We start from the raw sequence: 23,786 nt of genomic DNA on the forward strand, positions 1-23,786 counted from the left end.
ATTGACCATTTTCTTCAACTTCCACCAAAGATTTTCAATTGGATTGAGATCCAGACTATTTGCAGGCCATGACATTGACCTTATGTCAAGGAATGTTTTCACAGTTTTTGCTCTATGGCAGGATACATTATCATCTTGAAAAATGATGTCATCATCCCCAAACATCCTTTCAATTGATGGGATAAGAAAACTGTTCAAAATATCAATGTAAACTTGGGCATTTATTGAAGGTGTAATGACAGCCATCTCCGCAGTGCCTTTACCTGACATGCAGCCCCATATCATCAATGACTGTGGAAATTTGCATGTTCTCTTCATGCAGTCATCTTTATAAATCTCATTGGAACGGCACCAAGCAAAAGTTCCAGCATCATCACCTTGCCCAATGCAGATTCACGATTCATCAGTGAATATTTCTTTCATCCAGTGATCCACAGTCCACGATTGCTTTTCCTTAGCCCATTGTAACCTTGTTTTTTTCTGTTTAGGTGGTAATGATGGCTTATGTTTAGCTTTTCTGTATGTAAAACCCATTTCCTTTAGGCGGTTTCTTACAGTTCGGTCACAGACATTGGCTCCAGTTTCCTCCCATTCGTTCCTCATTTGTTTTGTTGTGCATTTCCTGTTTTGGAGACATATTGCTTTAAATTTCTGGTCTTGACGCTTTGATGTCTTCCTTGGTCCAATCTAAGCTAACAGATGGAAAGCAAGTGGACTGGAGAGTCGTGTTAAACAATAATAACCTGTATGTAGAAATCCCGACTGGCACACTCTCTGATGGGAGCAAAGATAGCTTTGCTGTTCTGTTGGAATTTGCAGAAGAGCAACTCCAAGTCGATCATGTCTTCATCTGTTTCCACAAGAACAGAGATGATAGAGCTGCGCTCCTTCTGACCTTCAGATTTTTGGGCTTTGAGATTGTGCGACCTGGACATCCCCTTGTCTCTAAGAGACCAGACGCTAGCTTCATGGCTTACGCATTTGAAAGAGATTCTTCTGACGAAGATTAGAAACCTGCAATGTCCTGCAACTTTTTAGAGCTATTTTGTTCGCCTTTAACAACCTTCCCATGTTGTTTGTATTTGGTCCAGATTTTAGACACAGCTGACTGAACAACCAACATCTTTTGCAACAATGCGTGATGATTTACCTTCTTTTAAGAGTTTGATAATCCTCTCCTTTGTTTCAATTGACATATCTCCTGTTGGAGCTATGATTCATGTCAGTCCACTTGGTGCAACAGCTCTCCAAGGTGTGATCACTCCTTTTTAGATGCAGACTAATGAGCAGATCTAATTTGATGCAGGTGTTAGTTTTGGAAATGAAAATTTACAGGGTGATTCCATAATTTTTTCCCTCTGCTTGCTCTGAAAAAAATTACCCTTACTGAGTACCACATTTTTTTCTTGATTTCTTTTAGTGTTTCTTAAAGCCCTAAAGTTGCCATTTGAAATGACACTAGTTTTTTGGCATGTCTGTGATCTGCTTTTTTTCAACAACATTAAACAACTGAATGAACATCCTCTGAGCCCGGTGATTCCATAATTTTTGCCAGGGGTTGTATAACCCCCCCCCCACACACACACAATTCTTGCTTTTTTTTTCTCATTACTATGTTTACAGCTCCAGTTATTTTTTTTTATTTATTATAGATCAGACTTTTACAGACATAGAGATACCAAATATGCTTTTTTTTAATTTTTTTATTTCTTCATTATTAATAGGGGATAATTGAATTTTTTTTAATATATATATATATATATATATATATATATATATTTTTTTTATTCTTTAGTCCCTTTAGGGGACTTGTAACTGTGATCACTTAATTGCTTACTCCTTACACTGTAAGACAAGATGTAGTATATAGACAAAATGACATTCTGATATGAAGCCCAACAGACTCGGGCTTCACAGGGGGACAAAGATGGCAGCCATGGGGACCTTCAGCTGGCATAATGGAGGGGGGGCGGTGGGAGATGGGAAACGCATGCATTGGCGATTGCACCATTTTAATCTTGCTGTCCGTGATTGACCGCGGTATTTATATGGATAAACAGCAGTGATTGGAGCTGGCTCTGGTCGCTGCTGTTACAGGTATATGCCACCTCCTGGGTATGGTACGGGCTCAGCTGCCGAGCCTGCTCCATACATCTGCCCCTGAGATATGGCGAGAAGATTTTTAAATGGGTTTTCTGGGCTTGAGACAATTTTCTGCAGTCACAATATGTGACCGCAGATTACAGAATCATGACAGTGTGCAATGTGCACGGTGTCACGATTCCCCTGTATTCCCAGAGCGAAGCCATCACATGCCAACTGCTTCTTACAATTGGAAATTAGGAGACTCAATTGGGCACATTAACCAAAGTACGTGTCTTTCGGTTACATGACCGCTGGAAATACTGGGGGATCGAGACTGTGTGCTCGTTGTCTGAAGTTTGGAAGACCCCTTTAATAATAAAGTAATTTATTATTAATTTCTCATATTACAGGCAAAAGCAACTGTGCGTCGATCTCTCTGTTGGACACAAACAAGCAAAACATAAATATATATTAAAAAATCCACAGCAAAAAAAGCGCTGCAAAAAAACAGCCCTGATTTGTTATTTGCAAATTTATTTTTGGTCTTTTATTTTTTCGCTGTTTTTTTTTTTTTTGCATCAAATTCTTCAAAGTGGCGAGAACGCTTCATGAATTTTGTGCAGTCAAAAAATGTCCTTTTTTGTGTGTGTCTTTTTAAAGCAAAAAAATGGCAAAAATTTTGTGCACAAAAATTTTTGCCATTAAAAAAAAAAAACACTATGAGGGAAAAGAGGGTGTAGGGGGCGACTGAAATGTATTTGCTTTAATTTTTTTGATTTTTGAAAAAGTTGAATTTAATGAATCCTGACAAAAATATCTGGAGACGCCACATTGACCTAAAAGTCAGAAAAGAACCAAGCAAAAAAAACAACTACAGACATTGTTGGATGAATCACAAATCAAAAAGTCACTATTAGAATTATTCACACCCCCCAAAAAAAATGTTTCTAGGGGTATTTGCACACGACGTCTTTTTCAGGCGGACTCTGCCCAAAAAAACACCTGAAAAAAGTGCCCCATAAAATGAGCATAAGGCACAAACCATATTTCTACAAATGTAATTTGTATTTATTTAGCTATCCATACCTGAAAATCACATATAAAACATGTAGAATATTTTTGTTGCATAAATGAAAACCGCTGACGTCTGAATGAGGCCTGAGGTGGAACAACTGCGCTCAAATCACAAGGTAGCAGCTGTGTAACATGAGCAGGTGTCATAATCACACGTAAACACCAGATGGCAGCAGCAGTCATCTAGTTAGATTCGCATTCTGGAAGTTTGTCCCCGGCGGCTCCCTGTAGATTGGTTATAGGGGCGTGCAGTCCGGGTCTCAGCTGCGCTGTGTTCTCCAGCAGTATGGCCGGTAAGAGAGCCCTGGTGATCCTGGCCAAGGGGGCAGAGGAGATGGAGACAGTTATCCCCACTGATGTGATGAGGAGAGCGGGGGTGAGTACATGCGGGCTGGGCCGGAGACCCCAATACTCCTATGGGGAAGCCCCCTCAGTGCCACCATGAGCCACTAATGTCCCCCTCCCAGTAATGTGCAATGGATGGCGCCCCCCTGTGGTGACCATTTTAAAGGGCTTCTCCTTCAAAGTGAATTTTCTTTATTTTTCCTTAATTTTTGCAACAGTTGGAAAGTGATTGGGCCATGATGGCTGAGGCTGCGCTCGCCTACAGCTAACCAGTGATGATGACCCTCCAGTGCTGTAATGGGGTCTGACCAGGGCCGGGTTGTATGACTCCCTCTTAGTTATTGGACTTTTTCCCCTTCTATTCTGTAATGAACAGATCATCGTGACCATTGCGGGTCTGACGGGCAAAGATCCAGTCCAGTGCAGCAGAGACGTCGTCATCTGCCCGGACACCAGCCTGGAGGACGCCCGGACTAAGGTAAGCCAATGCCCCTCTGCCAGGGCTTGTCTGCTGCAGTTCATTGGCCGATCCTGCAGTACCGCAGACCGCCTGTGGCCTGATGTGGCGCTATCCATGCCATGTTTTTCTATTCCTGCACAACTCCTTTACCACAGAGCACTAGCGGATACTACTGGGGTCTGAGTCCTCCAGCTACAGACTCTTATCTTGTGTTTTGCACCTCGGCTGTAGCGATTCTCCAACGCTCTGTCCTCGCAGGGGTAACCCATGATCACCCAAAACTGGGGCAGAGGCATGGAATAGTATAACCTGTGAAAAACTGTCCAGACTGCCGCCTCCGGAGCTGCTCCCTGGAGGTTTGTCTTCAGTGCTGCACTGATGACGTCCTGCTTAAAACATGAGACCGCTGCAGCCAATCACTGGGCTTCGTGGTAAAGTTTGAGGTCAATATGAGAGCACTGAAGCTAATATTGGGCTGCAGTGGTGAAATCCCACCTTATAGCATGTCACCACTGCAGCCAACCATGTAGCCTACCTCAGCACTCCCATTGAGTGCAATGATTAGCTGCATCGGTCATGTGTTGTACGTGGGACTTCACCTCTGCAGTCCTCAAGCGAAGACAAGTTGGAAATGGCAGAAAGGCAACTTATCTCCCTTGATAACAAACAACAAGGCATGTTAAAAGCCGACATGCCTGACCCTTCTTCTTTTTTTTTTTTTTCCCTTTTGGCATCTGTTTAATGAACGTGGGTTGGCCACTTCCTACCGGCTGATGCTTGGCGGACGTGAGGGGTGTCTCTGCCTTTAGTACAGATGCTCCATTGAATAGAGGGATGTTGGGGAACTTCTGCGCCATTATTTCTAGTTCTATTTTATTCTTCATTGGGGCAGAGTCTTCATTTTTACTTTATATGCATAGGAATATATGCATTTGTATCTTTTTTTTATTCTTTTTTCCTGCAAGTAAATTGGGTCAGCCTGTAGTGCCGGGAGCAGTGTGCTGCGCTGTTATATAACTGGTGTGGGCTGCAGCTCTAAAGGTCAGCATTTCTGGCACTCCACCATCTGACATAGCTTGGACTAATTTAGGAAGACTCCTCCTGCTAATTATTCTCTGGTCTGCAATTTAACCCAATGATTCCTGGATTTTATATAGGTTGGTTCGCACCTGAATTGGCATTAAAAAAGTGGAGTAACTTTTGCAAACTTTGCTTTACACTTCCTTTTTTTTTTTTTTTGGCTCCACATGCGACCAGTCTCCTCTCTTAGATTATAGATTTATCTTTGGGTCTGAATGGAAAACCAATCATAATTCAGGTTTCAGTTTGTACACCACTCTGTAAAAAATGAAAGCTGTGCTGTGATTGGATACTATGGGCAATAGTTTGATAAATGACGCCCAGTGAGTAATGCAAAAGATCAGTCGTCCACTTCTAATTACTTGGTCGATACACCATTTTTAAAGGGAAAAGGCTCTGAGCAAAACTGCTGGTATCTACTTGTTGCATAGACTAAAGGAGCACCCCTCCACCCCCGGCAAGCAGGAAACCGAGAGATAGAGGAGCGGTGGGCTCCTGAAGACAAGCTGAGAAAATCTGTTTTTATTGGGATTTTCCTGCTTATCCCTAGGATACTCCAGAACATGGTGGTTGCTGTGGGTCTGCTCTAATGATCTTAAAAATAAAGGGGTCTTTAGCATTGATGTCAAGCTGTAGAAGGGCCTGGCCCTCCTCAGTCTGCAATGGGTGTTCATAGATCTTGGCGTACTATGGCAATCAGCGCTTAAAAGGATCCTCTGAGAGACTGTGCACCTTATTTCTACACCTTTTGAAAAGTCTTTTTTTCATCATGACTATGTCTTGATTTCCACGTTGAGAAGAGTATGTCTGTCTGTGTATTTTTATTTTTGTTTTTCTCCTTCCAGGGCCCTTATGACGTGGTCGTGCTCCCGGGAGGTAATCTGGGGGCTCAGAACTTGTCAGAGGTGATATTTCTATACGGTGTATGAGGACGGTAATGACACAGGTGGTGGCTTCTCCGCACTTCATGCTCCTGTCTTATTCCCCTCCAGTCTTCTGCAGTAAAGGAGGTTCTACAAGAACAAGATGCCAAGAAGGGTCTGATTGCTGCCATATGTGCCGGTATGGACGCTTCATCCTCTACTGTACCTGTGTGATGCAAATATGCACAAGGGGGTCATGTGCAAAATCTTAAAGCAAGTGTCCACACCCCAAAAAAAACTCTCAAACTTAGTGCACTTAGCCTCTGAAATCAAGTTTTCTGGAAAACAAAATCTTCATTTGTAGTGCAGCGAGTGGCTTTTGCAGACTGTGTGTGTCCTTCTCCTGCAGTGTCGGTGTGCGTGCTGGGTTCCCGCAGTGTGTTTTTTAAAGGGTTTTCCCACAATGCATTTATCGGCTATTCACAGAATGGGTGATAAAAGTAAGATCTCAGGGGCCCTGAATGCTCTGACCATCCACTATTCCAAAGTCCCCTGCGGGAACCGAGCGGTGGCCACCTGTCGTAGAATCTTCATTCCTTTCCATTGTATAGAAAAAGCCCCTATAAGGAATGCGGCCCCTTGGCTGTCAGTTAAGCTTTGTGCCGCCTCTCCCATACATTTATTCAGATGTCTCGTGAATCTGCATTTCGGGGGGGGGGGCTTTGTATTAGATGTCACTTCTCCGTCTGAAAAACGGATGATTGTAATTAGATAAGAGCGAGGGGCATATTCACCACATGTGTGGAGGTCTGCAACCCACCAACCTCAAATAGGGGGGAGTGCAGTGGGGGGGCATTCTGGTTATCAGATGGGAATTTATCAGACCTGCTTTGCAAACAAGTGAGGTGTAGGATATGAAGCCCACCCGTAAAATGGAAAAAGTGCACAACTATAATCCTGGTAGATGTTTGCCCTAAAGGGTGAGGCAGTAGCATTTACACCCAAGTCCCCTTGCCTACCTGGCATCCTATAGAGGGTTAATGTGTATTCTGCTCTTCCCAGGCCCCACCGCACTGCTGGCTCATGGAATAGGATTTGGAAGAAGCGTGACCACACATCCTCTGGCCAAGGACAAGATGATGAATGGAGGTACCGTGCCCTGAGCACTGTGATGTAGGGGCTATTCTTAAAGCTTTGGGGGGCGTACGTATCCTCCCCACCTTGTGATGGTGATATTACTAGGGGCTGCCTCGGGTCGCTTGCAGTAATGGTTGGAGTAGGAGCACCATAAAGAATTAACAAAAATATCAGATGGCACTCCTCCGATTAATACAATGGTGAGGAACTGACCCATCACTGCCATTATCTGTACTCCAAATGCAGTAGATGTACACTGCTGTTAGCACTGATTATTTATAACTTCAGCACCGTATATATTACTTAATGGTCTTATTTGATCTTTCTTGTCCCTTCAGATCACTACAAGTACTCAGACAACAGGGTGGAGCGGGACGGACACTTCATCACCAGCCGTGGACCTGGCACCAGCTTTGAGTTTGGCCTCTCCATAGTGGAAGCCTTGCTGGGGAAAGACGTAGCCGAGCAAGTAAAGGCCCCACTGGTTCTTAAAGATTAGGAGCATCTATCAACAAGGGGGTCACAACTTACCAGAGTCTGTGGATAAGCGCTTGATCTTCCATCCTTGTGTCCAGGTCTTCTTCTTCTGGCAGTTCCACGTAACAATCTGTGACCTCCCTAAAACGGTCCATAAATTCACATATATTCAATGATATTGCACTCAATCTGTAGCACTTAATTCTTATGATCTGCTGGTATTACTGGCAATGAGATTTGAGATGTCTGACCTGAAAGAAACCAAATTAAAAAAAGTAATAAACAAATTGTTATCTTTTCTAGAACTACAGGTTATATCTTATGTCGTGCCTCCTTGACAAACAAGGCCGAAAACTGCCTCTGTGCCATAGAATAGGGGTTTTTCGAAGGAATTGACGGTGCAGGAAAACTTGTCTGCTCTTGGTGAGGTTATAGGGGTCGTTCTAGTTTAACAAACTTTTGCCCATAGGCTCAGCTACATGTAAGGTACAGAAAACAAACCCTGTACTTCACCGGCCTGGAGTCCGACTCTGTCTCCGCCATTGGTGCCCAGTCTACGCAGTTTGACATCACATCCACAGCACTGCAGCCAATCGCTGATAGACGGCATAAACGTACCGTTCTTCAACTGCATCCTCAACATAGAGCCTTTAATACCCTGTGATTGCAGCCGAACGTATTCCTGGTTTCATGTCAGAATAATTCAGCAGGTGCGAGTTTAGATATTTGCAGGTTCTGACAAAGTCCCTCAACTGTTGTCCTGCTCTCTGAGAAGTCTGGTGTTCACTCCATACATTATACTAACACTTCACAGGTGACCTGAATACTGTTATCCCACCGCTGACTGGTATCATAATATGTCAGCAGCAAGTGACCCGCCCGATCAGGAAATGTATGCGAGCTTAAAGCGTACCTGTCTATTGCTTTATTTTCATCAATAGTACAAATGAAAGCGGAATACTCTTAAGATATCTTAAAGAAATCTTCTTCTTTCTTCTCCTGGACTGAAAATTAATTCATGGGTAAAATCTAACTTGAGTGAAGACAGATTTCCCCATTACTTAGAATGATGACAGTTTGTTCTCATAGTTCTATGAAGAGGGGGAGGAGCTAGAGACCTACACTGACATTCTAGGGAGGAGCTAGAGGCAGGCACAGACATTCTAGGGAGGAGCTAGAGGCAGGCACAGACATTCTAGGGAGGAGCTAGAGGCAGGCACAGACATTGTAGGGAGGAGCTAGAGGCAGGCACAGACATTCTAGGGAGGAGCTAGAGGCACACATTCTAGGGAGGGGCTAGAGGCAGGCACAGATATTCCAGGGAGGAGCTAGAGGCAGGCACAGACATTCTAGGGAGGAGCTAGAGGCACACACATTCTAGGGAGGGGCTAGAGGCAGGCACAGATATTCCAGGGAGGAGCTAGAGGCAGACACTGACATTCTAGGGAGGAGCTAGAGACCTACACTGACATTCTAGGGAGGAGCTAGAGGCAGGCACAGACATTCTAGGGAGGAGCTAGAGGCAGACACAGACATTGTAGGGAGGAGCTAGAGGCAGACACAGACATTGTAGGGAGGAGCTAGAGGCACAGACATTCCAGGGAGGAGCTAGAGGCAGACACTGACATTCTAGGGAGGAGCTAGAGACCTACACTGACATTCTAGGGAGGAGCTAGAGACCTACACTGACATTCTAGGGAGGAGCTAGAGGCAGGCACAGACATTCTAGGGAGGAGCTAGAGGCAGACACATTCTAGGGAGGAGCTAGAGGCAGACAGACATTCCAGGGAGGAGCTAGGGGCAGGCACAGACATTCCAGGGAGGAGCTGGAGGCAGACACAGACATTCTAGGGAGGAGCTGGAGGCAGACACAGACATTCTAGGGAGGAGCTGGAGGCAGACACAGACATTCTAGGGAGGAGCTGGAGGCAGACACAGACATTCTAGGTAGGAGCTGGAGGCAGACACAGACATTCTAGGGAGGAGCTGGAGGCAGACACAGACATTCTAGGGAGGAGCTGGAGGCAGACACAGACATTCTAGGGGGGAGCTAGAGGCAGACACAGACATTCTAGGGGGGAGCTAGAGGCAGACACAGACATTCTAGGGGGGAGCTGGAGGCAGACACAGACATTCTAGGGAGGAGCTAGAGGCAGACACAGACATTCTGCTGTGGGTTCTCCTATAATGACCATTGCTTTGTTTCAGGAGTAACTATCCCTTCAGTCTGCGATCCACCCCCGACTGTTAACCAGTTAAATGCCGCTGTCAATCTCTGAGGCTGTGTGCCCACGATGCGTTTTTTAAGAGTTTCTGCAGCGGCAAAAATGCTGCAGAAACGCTTAAACGCTTGGTAGAAGGTCTGCCATGTTCCCAAATGATAATCCGCATGTGCTGTGCACATGCTGCGGAAATTTCCGCTGCGGATTATCATTGCGGAAAAAAACGCAGCATTACCAATTATTTTGCGGAAGTGCTGCGTTTTCGCCGCCATTGACTTGCATTGGAACGCATGGATTACGTGTCACTGTATATGTAGATGCGCATTCCATGCGTTCTAGTGTGCGGATGGTACCCAGGTCTAGAGAAGAGGAGACTCTCCTCCGGACCCGGGTACCATAGAAAGCTGTAATATAAAAAAAAGAATAAAATAAAAAATAAATATATATTTACCTTCTGGCGGCCCCCGCTCTCCTTCTCTTCACTTACTGGCACTTCGCAATGGAATGAACGTCATAGTCATGTGACGGGTCACGCGACGCTGACGTCGGCAGGTCCTACAGTGTACCGCGATCTGCCGGCAGCAGGGACGGTGAAGCAAGACTGCGGGGGCCATCGGAAGGTAAGTATAGATTTATTTTTTGACATTCTCTCGGGTCACACTATATAAATCCATGCCTTTTGCATGGATTTATATAATGTGACCAAGTTGTCAAGCACTTTCCAAGTGATGCTAAAATCGCTTGGAAAGCGCTTGTCAACCCACATGCGAAAATGCAAGTGAAGAACACTTCACATCCGCATGTCCCTGGCAGGAATAACGCATGTACAATCCGCATGTACAATCCGCATGTACAATCCGCATGCGTTTTTTCTGCCAGGGAGATGCAGAAACGCTCAGGAAAAAATCCTGAGCATTTCTGCATCGTGGGCACATAGCCTGACAGCGGCATTTAACTCGCGCTTCCAGGAAGCGCATCCTAGGCCCCGCCCATCTGTGACCCCGTCACATGATTGCGGGTCACCAATAGGTGGGAATGACAACCAAGGATCTGCAACAGACCCCTGTGGTTGTCATGCCTCAATTGCTATGAGCGCCACTCAGTGGTCGGCGCTCATAGCAAGTGAGCATTTCTACTGCATACAGGCAGTATGGAGACTATTGAAGCTAGCAGTAAGTGTAAAAAAAAATAAAATAAAAAAATAAATAAAAGCTTAAATCACCCCCCCTTTTGCCCCATTCAAAATCTAATAAAAAAAACACACATTTGGTATCGCTGCATTCATAATTGCCCGATCTATCAATATAAAAAAATAATCCGATTGGTAAACGGTGTAACGAGAAAAATATTCTAAACGCCAGAATTACGATCTTTTGGTTGCCGCAACATTGCAATAACGGGTGATTAAAACATCGGATCTATTCCAAAATGGTACCAATAAAAACGTCAGCTCAACGCGCAAAAAATAAGCCCTCACCCTGCTCCAGATCCCGAAAAATGGAGGCGCTACGGGTCTCGGAAAATGACTTTTTTTTTTTTTCTTTTTGGCAAACTTTAAATTTTTTTTCACCACTTATATAAAAAAGAACCTATACATGTTTGGTGTCTACGAACTTGTTATGACCTGGAGAATAATAGTGGAAGGTCAGTTTTAGCAATCGGTGAACGTGGTAAAAAAAAGAACCCAAAAAACAACTGTAGATTTTACTTTTTTTTTTTGCAATTTCACTGCACTTGGAATTTTTTTCCCCTTTTCCATAACACGATATGGTAAAACCACTTTGAAAAGTACAACTCGTCCCTCAAAAAATAAGCCCTCCCATGGCCATATTGAACGAAAAATAAAAAAGTTCTGGCTCTGGGAAGAGGGGGAGCAAAAAATGAAAACGCAAAAAAACAGAAAAACCCAGGGTCATCAAAATGTTTATCCTCTTAAAGGGACAACCCCCTTCTTAATCTAAATATTTGACACTGGTAAAATAAAAATGTCTATACTCACCTCCTGTGTCGGCATTCACTTTCCTGGGGCTCTCGTGTGGTTGTTACACGTGATGCCGGCGTCACTGTCTCCACCTCCTGTCGAATTGAATATGAAGAGGAAGTCCAGACAGTAGCTGATCTCTGACGTCTTTTCATGTTCAATTCGTACAAAGGTGGAGACAGTGACGCCGGCATCACGTGTAACAACTACCACACGAGAGCCCCAGAAAGAGCGAGTGCCGACACCACTGGAACTGCCCCGGCACGTTTTGTGGGTATAGGCATTTTTATTTTATCGTGGATAAGCATGGGGCTATGACAAGTTGTCCAAGTAGTGGACAGCGTCTTTAATATATTGCAATACTTACAATCGCTCATTTTTGCCCTTCTACCCACCTAATTCTTCTCTTTTCTATTAGGTCTATGGCATCATGTGGTTAAAAACTTGACTAGCTGAATCCTTCTAAGATCTATGTAGAAACAGGAGGTCAATTATCCCTGTATGAGTCATGAGTCTCTGCAAAAGTCCCTGGCAGTGGCTGGGTCGGGAGTTGAAGAGGGGGATGATAAATGCAGGGAAAAGAGACTTCCTGTTTCTACATAGAGCAGAGAAAAGAAGAATTATCTGGGCAGAAAGGCAAAATGGGCAATTGTAAGTGCACAGTGCTATATAATATGATTATATCAATTTTTGGCAAAAATTTGCTTGGGACAACTGTGTTAAGCATCAACATACAGCCAGTATTGTTGGGTGTTCCTATTATTTAGGGGATAGTATCTCCCAAAACTTGGCCACAGAAGTGACTGCGGGCACGCAAGGCTCATTGACAATAAGTAAAATATATAGCTGCGCTCTAGGTTTCTAGAATGGTAAATTTAGAAAATTGGAACTACATTACTGCCATGAAAAATAGGTAAGTGCTACATTATGTACATATGGAATTTTGGAAAAATGGAACCGCAATATTGCTCTAGAAGAATTTACAGTAGCGGGAATGTATTTAGCACATAAATTGGCCAATGTATATGAGCCCAACAGCTACCGTCAAAGCGTACCTTATTATTGAGTCCCTGTCCTGATAAGAAACCTCTTGGACTAAGAGAGCCTACAATTTATGGGGCAGGATGGAAACACCTACGGTGGTATTGTGCATCTCTTTTGCACAATATTGCATCTTTTGACTCGGTGGCATAATAAAAAATAACCACTAGAGGGGGCTGTTGTCTAATGTGAGGCTTTATTTCCTGCTGATGTCAGACGGATCTGTGTTATGCGCTCACTATCTGTATGGAGTTCTGTTTGCAGTGTCGGTGCGCACAATACTCCCTCACCCCAGGCTCATACATGGAAGTATTACTTTGTTTTGCTGCTGATTTAATCTCTGATTTATTAAATGTATTTTTGCGCTTAGCCGCCCTCTGTAGTCGGGTCTTTAGCTGTAAAAGGTAATATAATATATATACATTGTCAGAGGTGGCAAAATATCTGATAGTAGAAAAATAGTATTGTGGGATGTTCACATGCTGCAGATTTCTTCAACTGTCCTGTTCGTTTGAATGGAGGCTGATAGAGATCCGTGCGCTCCAGGAATTGGAAAAAGAGGCATTATAAATTCTTAAATCCCCTTTATTAGCAAATCATACTTGTTTTGTCCATGGAGGCAGTCACTTGAGTACATTAGGTTGGTTGCCGTCTTGTTACACTGGCCGTAAACTGTCCTGAGTGGGAGCTGGGACCTGGAGTCAATGGCATAGCGGGGGCGACCAGCGGCTGGAACCAGGATAGTAATTTGCACCGTGGACCATTAAGCCTCCCCGAGTCCCTTCTTCTAGCCCGGCATTGATCCCATTATTCCCTGAGCACAAGAATTTTAAGAAAATACTGATGCCATTACAGTAGGCTATGTTCACACATTGCATTTTTCAGTGTTTTTTGATGCTTTTTTTTATGCAAACTTTCAGCTGCGTTTTGCAGTATCAGCAAAGTCTATGAGATTCCAGAAAGCTCATGCACACATCTTTTTGTTTTTTTTTGGTTCAGGATTTTGTGCAGGTCACTTCTTTCAGCGTTTTTTCACCCATCGGAAGTAATGGGTGGTGATAAAAAACGCACCAAAAACGCAGGTATCAAGTTTTTCAGTGTTTTTTTTTCAGGGTTTTTTGTACCAAAACCAGAATGAGATTTTTTTTTTTTCACTGAACTTTATGTACATGGATAACAGAGACGAAAGGACAGTAAAAAAAACACACCAAAAAAAAAGCAAGAAAACGGCAACAAAAATCCTGAACAACTTCCTGGCAAGAGATCAGGTTTTGCTGCAGAAAATTAACGCAGAAAAAAACATAATGTGTGAACAAAGCCTAAGGTCGTGTTCACATTTCCAAACATTCTGAGCATCTGTTCCACTTAGAGCAACAAGCAGAATTCATGAGCAAAAGTATCTATTTGTATCAGTTATCAACATTGAATCTGGGGGGTCTCATGGATTATTATGGGGTCTGTTTTGGTGCTGTTTTGTGTCAGTTTTTAGGAAGATAAACGTTTGCATGCAGGACTTTTTATTTTTAATTTTTACCCCCGGTCTTAGAGCTGACACCAAACAGAACCCAGACGGACCCCATAATAGCACAGCAGTCGAGATGAGTTTCTCATCGGCTGCTGCGCTCTGCCATCTCGGTTGGTCACTACCTATGCAAACTGCTAAGCATGTGTGCTTTGTCATCTCGGTTGCTGCCTATGCAGAGTGCAGCAGCAGATTAGTCTTTTATACTATTACATTCAGCTCCGCAAAACAACACCGGAGCCGCCCCAGTGACTGTAAGCAAGCAGCTGCAGGGAGAATATACGGTACCGTCATTTTCTCCCTGCAGCCGAACTTCCACCTGCATATGTTTAAAACAATAGCAGTATTTTGGTCAGTATTTCACATCAGTACTTGTAAGGCAAAATCAGGAGTGGGTGATAAATTCAGAAGTGGAGTTTTTAGTGAGTTTTTTTTTACGTTGGGTATTTTAGAAGAACTGCAAATAACATATTTACTTAATGGGTGCAGAAAATCTGCAACATCAAAAACTCATCGTGGGAACGCAGCCTTATACTGTTCCACTCCTGACTATGGCTTACTGACTAAAATGCTGATGTGTGAACGCGGCCTTAAGGAAAACCAGTACTCCCTCCATGTTGCCTCAACGACATCGCACTCAGCCAGCCCGACCCTAATGAGGAGCAAAAATCCCGAAACTGATCGTCTATAGATGGTTCTTGCGAGAGAGTTTCATTCGCTCTGTGACGGAGCTAATTTGCATAAAAAAAATTAAGCTATTTAAAAACAAACAAAAAAACTTTGGGATTGGCTATAGCAGATAGTGAGACCACAGGAGAAAAAATGGTTCCTCAATATAAAACAATCACTTTATTTTTAGCATGATTTCTTAAAGGTATTGTCTAGTTTCAGAGAACTCCTGTACTTTGGCTGCAGTTTGTTTTTTTTAAAAAAAAAGCAAACTATGCTTTACCCAGCCTCCCCAGGTCCAGCGTTGAGACTCCACCGCTGCTCCAAGTGCCTGTTACTGACCCCACGTTGACCTTGGCTGGTCCCATCAACTCGTGCAGAGCCACTGAGGTTAATGATGGGCTGCAGCATTGCAGACAATGACAGACACCTAAACAGCACAGAGACCCAGCACTGGACCCAGGGAGGGTGAGTAAAGCACTTTTTTTTTTAAACAAACTGCAGCCAGGGGACTCTACTGCTCTTTCTTAGCACTACTGTTCCGTTATATGGCTTTGGAAATATTGGCCCTACTGGGCCCGAGGCCAGTACTCCCTATAGTGATGGGCAGATGACGTTTGTGGAACATCTATGAATTTACAATTTTCCAGCTCAGATACAGGAAAATGCAGTAGAAATATTGACTTTTACAGCTTAGTGAAAGGTTTAAAAGGAAATAGCAGTATATAATACCTAACAGGTTACAGGTGGATGGTGCAGGAGGGAAGGGGCTTTATCAAGTTAATGAAAGTGAGTAATTATCTAGGAGTTATGTGTGGCAGATAGGCCCTCATAAACCAGCCTAATCTACACGGGGAAGAGATCCCCCATCTGCCATTGGACGCGGCTTATCGCTCAGTGCTAAGGTTTACCATGCCTTATCTCTGCTTTATATAAATGACGGTTTATAAAAAGATAAATCTTAGCAACTGTGATAATGCAAACCCATAATGGCCTTGTAATGCTGCGAGAAGTAATGGGACGCAAGGTGTGGACTCCCACATGGCCGGGGATTTCAATGACATTTTTGCAAAAAAAAAAAAAAAAAGCCTCCTAAAGCTTAAAGCTCCCCATACATAATAGGTAAAAGTCTTCCAAACCCGACAGTATAATGTGTGTGAGGGTCTCCCGACTGTTCCCTGACATTAAATCATAAGCATTGTGCAGATGTAATTACATTTCCTGAACTTTTTGTTTGATGGGGAGATAAGATAACATGATACTGGCAGTGACTCTTTCATAAAAAAAACAACACAGGAGCGCTCTGCATAGCCGAGCATTCCAGTGTATGGGGGATTCGGGAGAGATAGCTGCCAGCCAATCAATAGTTTGGCCGACAGCTATCTAATGTTTATGGACAGTTTTAGAGTTTCAGTGGGAAAAAGTAATTGCAGATCAAGCAGGTCTCAAAAGGACACCTTTTGCTTACAGCTGGTTAATGGGTCCAGTGGTGGACGGTGCATAAGGGTTCCAGCCAGTAGGGTACACAGATTATACTATATGGAGGACTATGGTGTGTATGCATTAAACTGTATGGAGGACTATGGCGGGGTGCATTATACTGTATGGAGGATTATGGGGGGTGCACTATACTATATGGAGGACTATGGGGAGTGCATTATACTGAATGGAGGACTATGGGGAGTGTGTTATACTATATGGAGGACTATGGGGAGTGTATTATACTATATGGAGGACTATGGGGAGTGCATTATACTATATGGAGGACTATGGCGAGTGCATTATACTGTATGGAAGACTATGGGGTGCATTATACTATATGGAGGACTATAGGGAGTGCATTATACATTATGGAAAACTATGGGGAGTGCATTATACTGTATGGAGGACTATGGGAAGTGCATTATAATATATGGAGGACTATGGGGAGCATTATACTATATGGAGGACTATGGGGTGCATTATACTATATTGAGGACTCTGGGGAGTGCATTATACTGTATGGAGGACTCTGGGGAGTGCATTATATTGTATGGAGGACTGTGGGGAGTGCATTATATTGTATGGAGGACTATGGGGTGCATTATACTATATGGAGGACTATGGGCGTGCATTATACTATATGGAGGACTATGGGCGTGCATTATACTATATGGAGGACTATGGGGAGTGCGTTATACTATATGGAGGACTCTGGGGAGTGCAGTATACTGTATGGAGGACTCTGGGGAGTGCATTATACTGTATGGAGGACTCTGGGGAGTGCATTATACTGTATGGAGGACTCTGGGGAGTGCATTATACTGTATGGAGGACTCTGGGGAGTGCATTATACTGTATGGAGGACTCTGGGGAGTGCATTATACTGTATGGAGGACTCTGGGGAGTGCATTATAATGTATGGAGGACCCTGGGGAGTGCATTATACTGTATAGATGACTCTGGGGAGTGCATTATACTGTATGGAGGACTCTGGGGAGTGCATTATACTGTATGGAGGATTATGGGGGGTGCATTATACTATATGGAGGACTATGGGGAGTGCATTATACTATATGGAGGACTATGGGGAGTGCATTATACATTGTGGAAGACTATGGGGAGTGCATTATACTGTATGGAGGACTGTGGGAAGTGCGTTATACTATTGTATGGAGGACTATGGGGTGCATTATACTATATGGAGGACTATGCGGAGTGCATTATACCGTATGGAGGACTATGGGGAGTGCATTATACTGCATGGAGGACTGTGGGAAGTGCATTATATTGTATGGAGGACTATGGGGAGTGCGTTATACTGTATGGAAGATATGGGCAGTGCATTATACTATATGGAAGACTATGGGCAGTGCATTATACTATATGGAGGACTATGGGGTGTGCATTTTACTATATGGAGGGCTATGGGGAGTGTATTATACAATATGGAGGACTATGGGTGTGCATTATACAATATGGAGGACTATGGGCAGTGCATTATACTATATGGAATAACATTTGGAAGCAATTATAATATTTGGAGGGTTATATGAAGGCCATTATACTATATGGAAGGCTATGTGGGAGCCTTTATACTTTATGGAGGGCTATGTGGATGCAATTATACCGTACGCGAGCAATTATATAGTGTGAAGGTTTGTGTGGAGTCAATCTTACTGTGTGAAGGGCTGTGTGGGAGCCATTATACTGTTTGGAGGGCTGCGTGGGGTCCATTTTACTATGTCTCCGTATGTATGTTCTTCGTCCATGCATGTGTTGGTATGTATGTTCTCGGTCAATGCATGTGTGTGTGTATGAATGTGTCTGTATGTATGTGCTCTGTGTATGCATGTGTCTGTATGTAGGTGCTCTGTATACATGCATCTACAGTACAGACCAAAAGCTTGGGCACACCTTCTCATTTTAAAGATTTTTCTGTATTTTCATGACTATGAAAATTGTACATTCACACTGAAGGCATCAAAACTATGAATTAACACATGTGGAATTATATACTTAACACAAAAGTGTGAAACAACTGAAAATATGTCTTATATTCTAGGTTCTTCAAAGTAGCCACCTTTTGCTTTGATGACTGCTTTGCACACTCTTGGCATTCTCTTGATGAGCTTCAAGAGGTAGTCACCGGAAATGGTCTTCCAACAATCTTGAAGGAGTTCCCAGAGATGCTTAGCACTTGTTGGCCCTTTTGCCTTCACTCTGCGGTCCAGCTCACCCCAAACCATCTCGATTGGGTTCAGGTCTGGTGACTATGGAGGCCTGGTCATCTGGCATAGCACCCCATCACTCTCCTTCTTGGTCAAATAGCCCTTACACAGCCTGGAGGTGTGTTTGGGGTCATTGTCCTGTTGAAAAATAAATGATGGTCCAACTAAACGCAAACCGGATGGAATAGCATGCCGCTGCAAGATGCTGTGGTAGCCATGCTGGTTCAGTATGCCTTCAATTTTGAATAAATCCCCAACAATGTCACCAGCAAAGCACCCCCATAGCATCACACCTCCCACTCCATGCTTCACGGTGGGAACCAGGCATATAGAGTCCATCCGTTCACCTTTTCTGTGTCGCACAAAGACACGGTGGTTGGAACCAAAGATATCAAATTTGGACTCATCAGACCAAAGCACAGATTTCCACTGGTCTAATGTCCATTCCTTGTGTTCTTTAGCCCAAACAAGTCTCTTCTGCTTGTTTCCTGTCCTTAGCAGTGGTTTCCTAGCAGCTATTTTACCATGAAGGCCTTGCTGCACAAAGTCTCCTCTTAACAGTTGTTGTAGAGATGTATCTGCTGCTAGAACTGTGTGTGGCATTGACCTGGTCTCTAATCCGAGCTGCTGTTAACCTGCGATTTCTGAGGCTGGTGACTCGGATAAACTTATCCTCAGAAGCAGAGGTGACTCTTGGTCTTCCTTTCCTGGGGCGGTCCTCATGTGAGCCAGTTTCTTTGTAGCACTTGATGGTTTTTGCAACTGCACTTGGGGACACTTTCAAAGTTTTCCCAATTTTTCGGACTGACTGACCTTCATTTCTTAAAGTAATGATGGCCACTCTTTTTTCTTTACTTAGCTAATTTTTTCTTGCCATAATACAAATTTTAACAGTCTATTCAGTAAGACTATCAGCTGTGTATCCACCAGACTTCTGCACAACACAACTGATGGTCCCAACCCCATTTATAAGGCAAGAAATCCCACTTATTAAACCTGACAGGGCACACCTGTGAAGGGAAAACCATTTCCGGTTACTACCTCTTGAAGCTCATCAAGAGAATGCCAAGAGTGTGCAAAGCAGTCATCAAAGCAAAAGGTGGCTACTTTGAAGAACCTAGAATATAAGACATATTTTCAGTTGTTTCACACTTTTTTGTTAAGTATATAATTCCACATGTGTTAATTCATAGTTTTGGTGCCTTCAGTGTGAATGTACAATTTTCGAAGTCATGAAAATACAGAAAAATCTTTAAATGAGAAGGTGTGTCCAAACTTTTGGTCTGTACTGTATATGTATGTGCTCTATGTATATGTGTGTTTGCTATGTGTATACACAACCCCTGGCAAAAATTATGGAATCGCTGGGCTCGGAGGATGTTCATTCAGTTGTTTAATGTTGTTGAAAGAAAGCAGATCACAAACATGGCACAAAACTAAAGTCATTTCAAATGGCAACTTTAGGGCTTTAAGAAACACTAAAAGAAATCAGAAAAAAATGTGGTACTCAGTAAGGGTAATTTTTTTCAGACCAAGCAGAGAGAAAAAATTATGGAATCAGTCAATTCTGCGGAAAAAATTATGGAATCACCCTATAAATTTTCATTACCAAAACTAACACCTGCATCAAATTAGATCTGCTCATTGGTGTTATGATCTGCAACAAGTACTAAGGAAAGATAGGGGAAAGCTGTCCCTACAGTAAGACTAAGCTGAATCCCTATGATGTAGCGGGCTGCCTTAGTCCTCGGCTAGTCTGAACGAAGACCTTTAGCATAAGGGGAGGGGTCCATAAAAGAACTAAGGACTGGGACAAAAATGGGACACCTCCTAAACAGAGAAGTTGTTGCAGCACACAAAAAGACAAACTGACAAAAAGGTACTAGAGGTCCCAGATAGACCAAGCAAACTGACAGAGAAAGGCACTGAAGCACCTGGCTAGAGAAACAGTCAAACACAGCCAAAAGGGCGGAGCTGGAATATAAAGGCAGATGGTCACGTGACCGCAAAACACAAGGAGGGTTCTAACAGTACCCCCCCTCTTTTATGAGGATCCTCCGGATCCTCCAGGCCCGGGCCTATCCGGAAACCTCTTGTGAAAAGCTTTAACAAGCCTAGGAGCAGAGACATCATCCGTCCTTACCCAGGAGTTGTCTTCGGGACCGAAACCCTTCCTGGAGACAAGATACTGTAATCTCCCTCTATGCCTTCTAGAATTCAAGATACGAGAAATTTCATATTCGCCGTCTTCCACCACAGGAGGAACTGTGACAGTGGCGTCCCTATCTGATACATCAGCCTTTTTCAACAAGGAAACATGAAACACATGATTAATCTTCCAGGAAGTAGGGAAATCCAACCTAACAGCAGACGGGTTAACAACCTGAAGCACTTTAAATGTACCCACAAACTTAGGACCCAGTTTTTTAGAGGGAATCCTCAACCGCAGGTTCTTTGAGGACAACCAAACTATGTCACCCACAGTAAACAAAACCTCCTTACGTTTCCTGTCACAATACTTCTTGGACTTCTTGTTAGCCTCTTGAAGGTTGCAATGTACATTAGTCCAAACTCTCTCCAAATCACCGGAAAAATTCTCCTCCTCCGGCACCGCCGACCCCAATTTGGAGAGCGAACCAAAAGACGGATGTCTCCCAGTACAACAAAAAGAAGGAGAACACCCAGCAGAGGAGGATGTATGATTGTTACAGGGGCGGAACTACCGCCCTTGCAACCCGTTCATTGAACGGGGGCCCCGAGGGAGAGGGGGCCCCTCCAGCAGGGCCGCCATCAGGGCATGACTGCCCTGACTCCAGTATGGGGCCCAGCCGGTAGGGGCCCCCTCGGAGCCCCGTTGGGGGCACCCCTCTTGTGCGTCTCTCTCCTCATGGGGCCCCCAGCCCCATGCTAAGCGCCGGGTCCGGGACATCTCAGCGCTGCGCTGCGCTGCTGCGGCAGCGCATTCATGATTCCCCTGACTTCCGGTCATGTGACGGCGCCGTCACATGGCCGGAAGTCAGGAGAACCTGGTGTCAGCGATTTGGACGAGCGCCAGGATTCTGCAGGGATCGCATGGGGGTAAATATAACAAGTTTTATTTTTTTTTAAATACAATTAACTAGGAGTGGGGGGAGATGAGAGATACACATGTGGGGGGGGGTGAGAGATGCACATGTGGGGGGGGAGATGAGAGATGCACATGTGGGGGGGGGAGATGAGAGATGCACATGGGGGGGAGATGAGAGATGCACATGGGGGGAGATGAGAGATGCACATGGGGGGGATGAGAGATGCACATGGGGGGGAGATGAGAGATGCACATGGGGGGAGATGAGAGATGCACATGTGGGGGGGGAGATGAGAGATGCACATGTGGGAGGGGAGAGATGCACATGTGGGGGGGTGAGAGATGCACATGTGGGGGGGGAGATGAGAGATGCACATGTGGGGGGGAGAGATGCACATGTGTGGGGGGAGATGAGAGCTGCACATGGAGGGATGAGAGCTGCACATGGGGGGGGATGAGAGCTGCACATGGGGGGGTTTGAGAGCTGCACATGGGGGGGTTTGAGAGCTGCACATGGGGGGGATGAGAGCTGCACATGGGGGAATTGGGAGAAAATGAGCTGCACATGGGGGAATTGGGAGTAGGGGGATAATGAGCTGCACATAATGAATGTGGGGTGGGGGAGAGTAAATGATGATGGGGTGGGGAGAGCACGGACATGATATAATGAATTGGGGCAGGGGGTGCATGTAAATAATGAATGCGGGGAGCAGGAAGTATAGAGTAGGGGGCGTTGCGGATGCAGGAGTGTAACTGGTAACAAATTGGCGGAAAGAGTAGAGGTTCTAATTAAATTATATATTAAGTGCCTATTTACAGTTAATGGGGGCACCGTAGTGGATTACAATTTATATTTGGAATGGTAGGTTGTATAATAACTAACCATATATTGATGGTGGATGCACGTCTGTATTCAACTGCGTAATGTAGAAGTTGGGGAATGTGCTCTAGATAACTGTGTTATTTTATGCAGAGACGAGTCCTGGCTGGAAGACGTGATGGCGGTCTGTGCTGGATGAAGGAGAAAAGCGTAGCTGAAGGACTTCACCTAGAGACGTCACCAGTGAGTCAGTGTATTACATGTACACTTACACTATATACTATGTACCGGGCTCCTGTGTATAATGTCACTGGTGATCACTGTATTACCTGTACACTATATACAGAGCTCCTGTGTATAATGTCACTGGTGATCACTGTATTACCTGTTCACTATATACAGAGCTCCTGTGTATAATGTCACTGGTGATCACTGTATTACCTGTACACTGACACTATATACAGAGCTCCTGTGTATAATGTCACTGGTGATCACTAGATTACCTGGACACTTACATTATACATACCATGTATAGAGCTCCCGTGTATAATGACACTTATGGTAATATTAGTAATGTGGTGGTAATATGTGGTCTGGTCATGGTGTGGCAGTTTTTCTCCCTTCTGTGTGGCATTATTCGGTCACTATGTTGTGGTAATATGTGGTCTGGTCATGGTGTGGCGGTATTCCCTGTATGTGGTATTATTGGTCATTTTAAAAAAAATGTATATGACACATTCCCTTAAAGAAAACTAAATAAAAATATATCTAAAAAGAGTATTGGATATTTTAAGAAAATTTTAATAAGTTAGAGTAGGGCGCGGCCAGAAGAGTCTACCTTATCGTGGTGGCGGCTTTAAAAATCTTTTGGCCAAAACAAAAGCTGCTGGCTATGCATGTGGCGCCGTCACATGGCCGAACGTCAGGAGAACCTGGTGGCAGCGACGTCGATGAGCGCCAGGATTCTGCAGGGATCGCATGGGGGTAAGTATAACAAGTTTTATTTTTTTTAAATACAATTAATTAACTAGGAGTGGGGGGAATCAGAGATGCATGGGGGGGATGAGAGATGCACAGGGGGATGAGAGATGCACAGGGGGATGAGAGATGCACAGGGGGATGAGAGATACACATGGGGGGGTGAGAGATACACATGGGGGGGTGAGAGATGCACATGGGGGGGATGAGAGATGCACATGGGGGGGATGAGAGATGCACATGGTGGGGGATGAG

The 23,786-nt window shown here is 44.2% G+C and overlaps 1 protein-coding gene across 1 annotated transcript; it reads left to right on the forward strand.

Moving 5' to 3' along the window:
• Positions 1-3,333: 3,333 nt before the first annotated feature.
• PARK7 (Parkinsonism associated deglycase) lies at positions 3,334-7,697 on the forward strand. Its single transcript, XM_073655219.1, has 6 exons — positions 3,334-3,535; positions 3,881-3,982; positions 5,890-5,949; positions 6,037-6,106; positions 6,970-7,056; positions 7,383-7,697. The coding sequence occupies exons 1-6, from the start codon at positions 3,446-3,448 to the stop codon at positions 7,541-7,543; spliced, it is 570 nt and encodes a 189-aa protein (XP_073511320.1). The 5' UTR covers positions 3,334-3,445; the 3' UTR covers positions 7,544-7,697.
• The last annotated feature ends 16,089 nt before the right edge of the window (positions 7,698-23,786 follow it).

Source organism: Phyllobates terribilis, unplaced genomic scaffold (assembly GCF_046119375.1).
Source record: "Phyllobates terribilis strain yellow unplaced genomic scaffold, ASM4611937v1 Scaffold_12__6_contigs__length_324123572, whole genome shotgun sequence".
NCBI lineage: Eukaryota > Metazoa > Chordata > Amphibia > Anura > Dendrobatidae > Phyllobates > Phyllobates terribilis.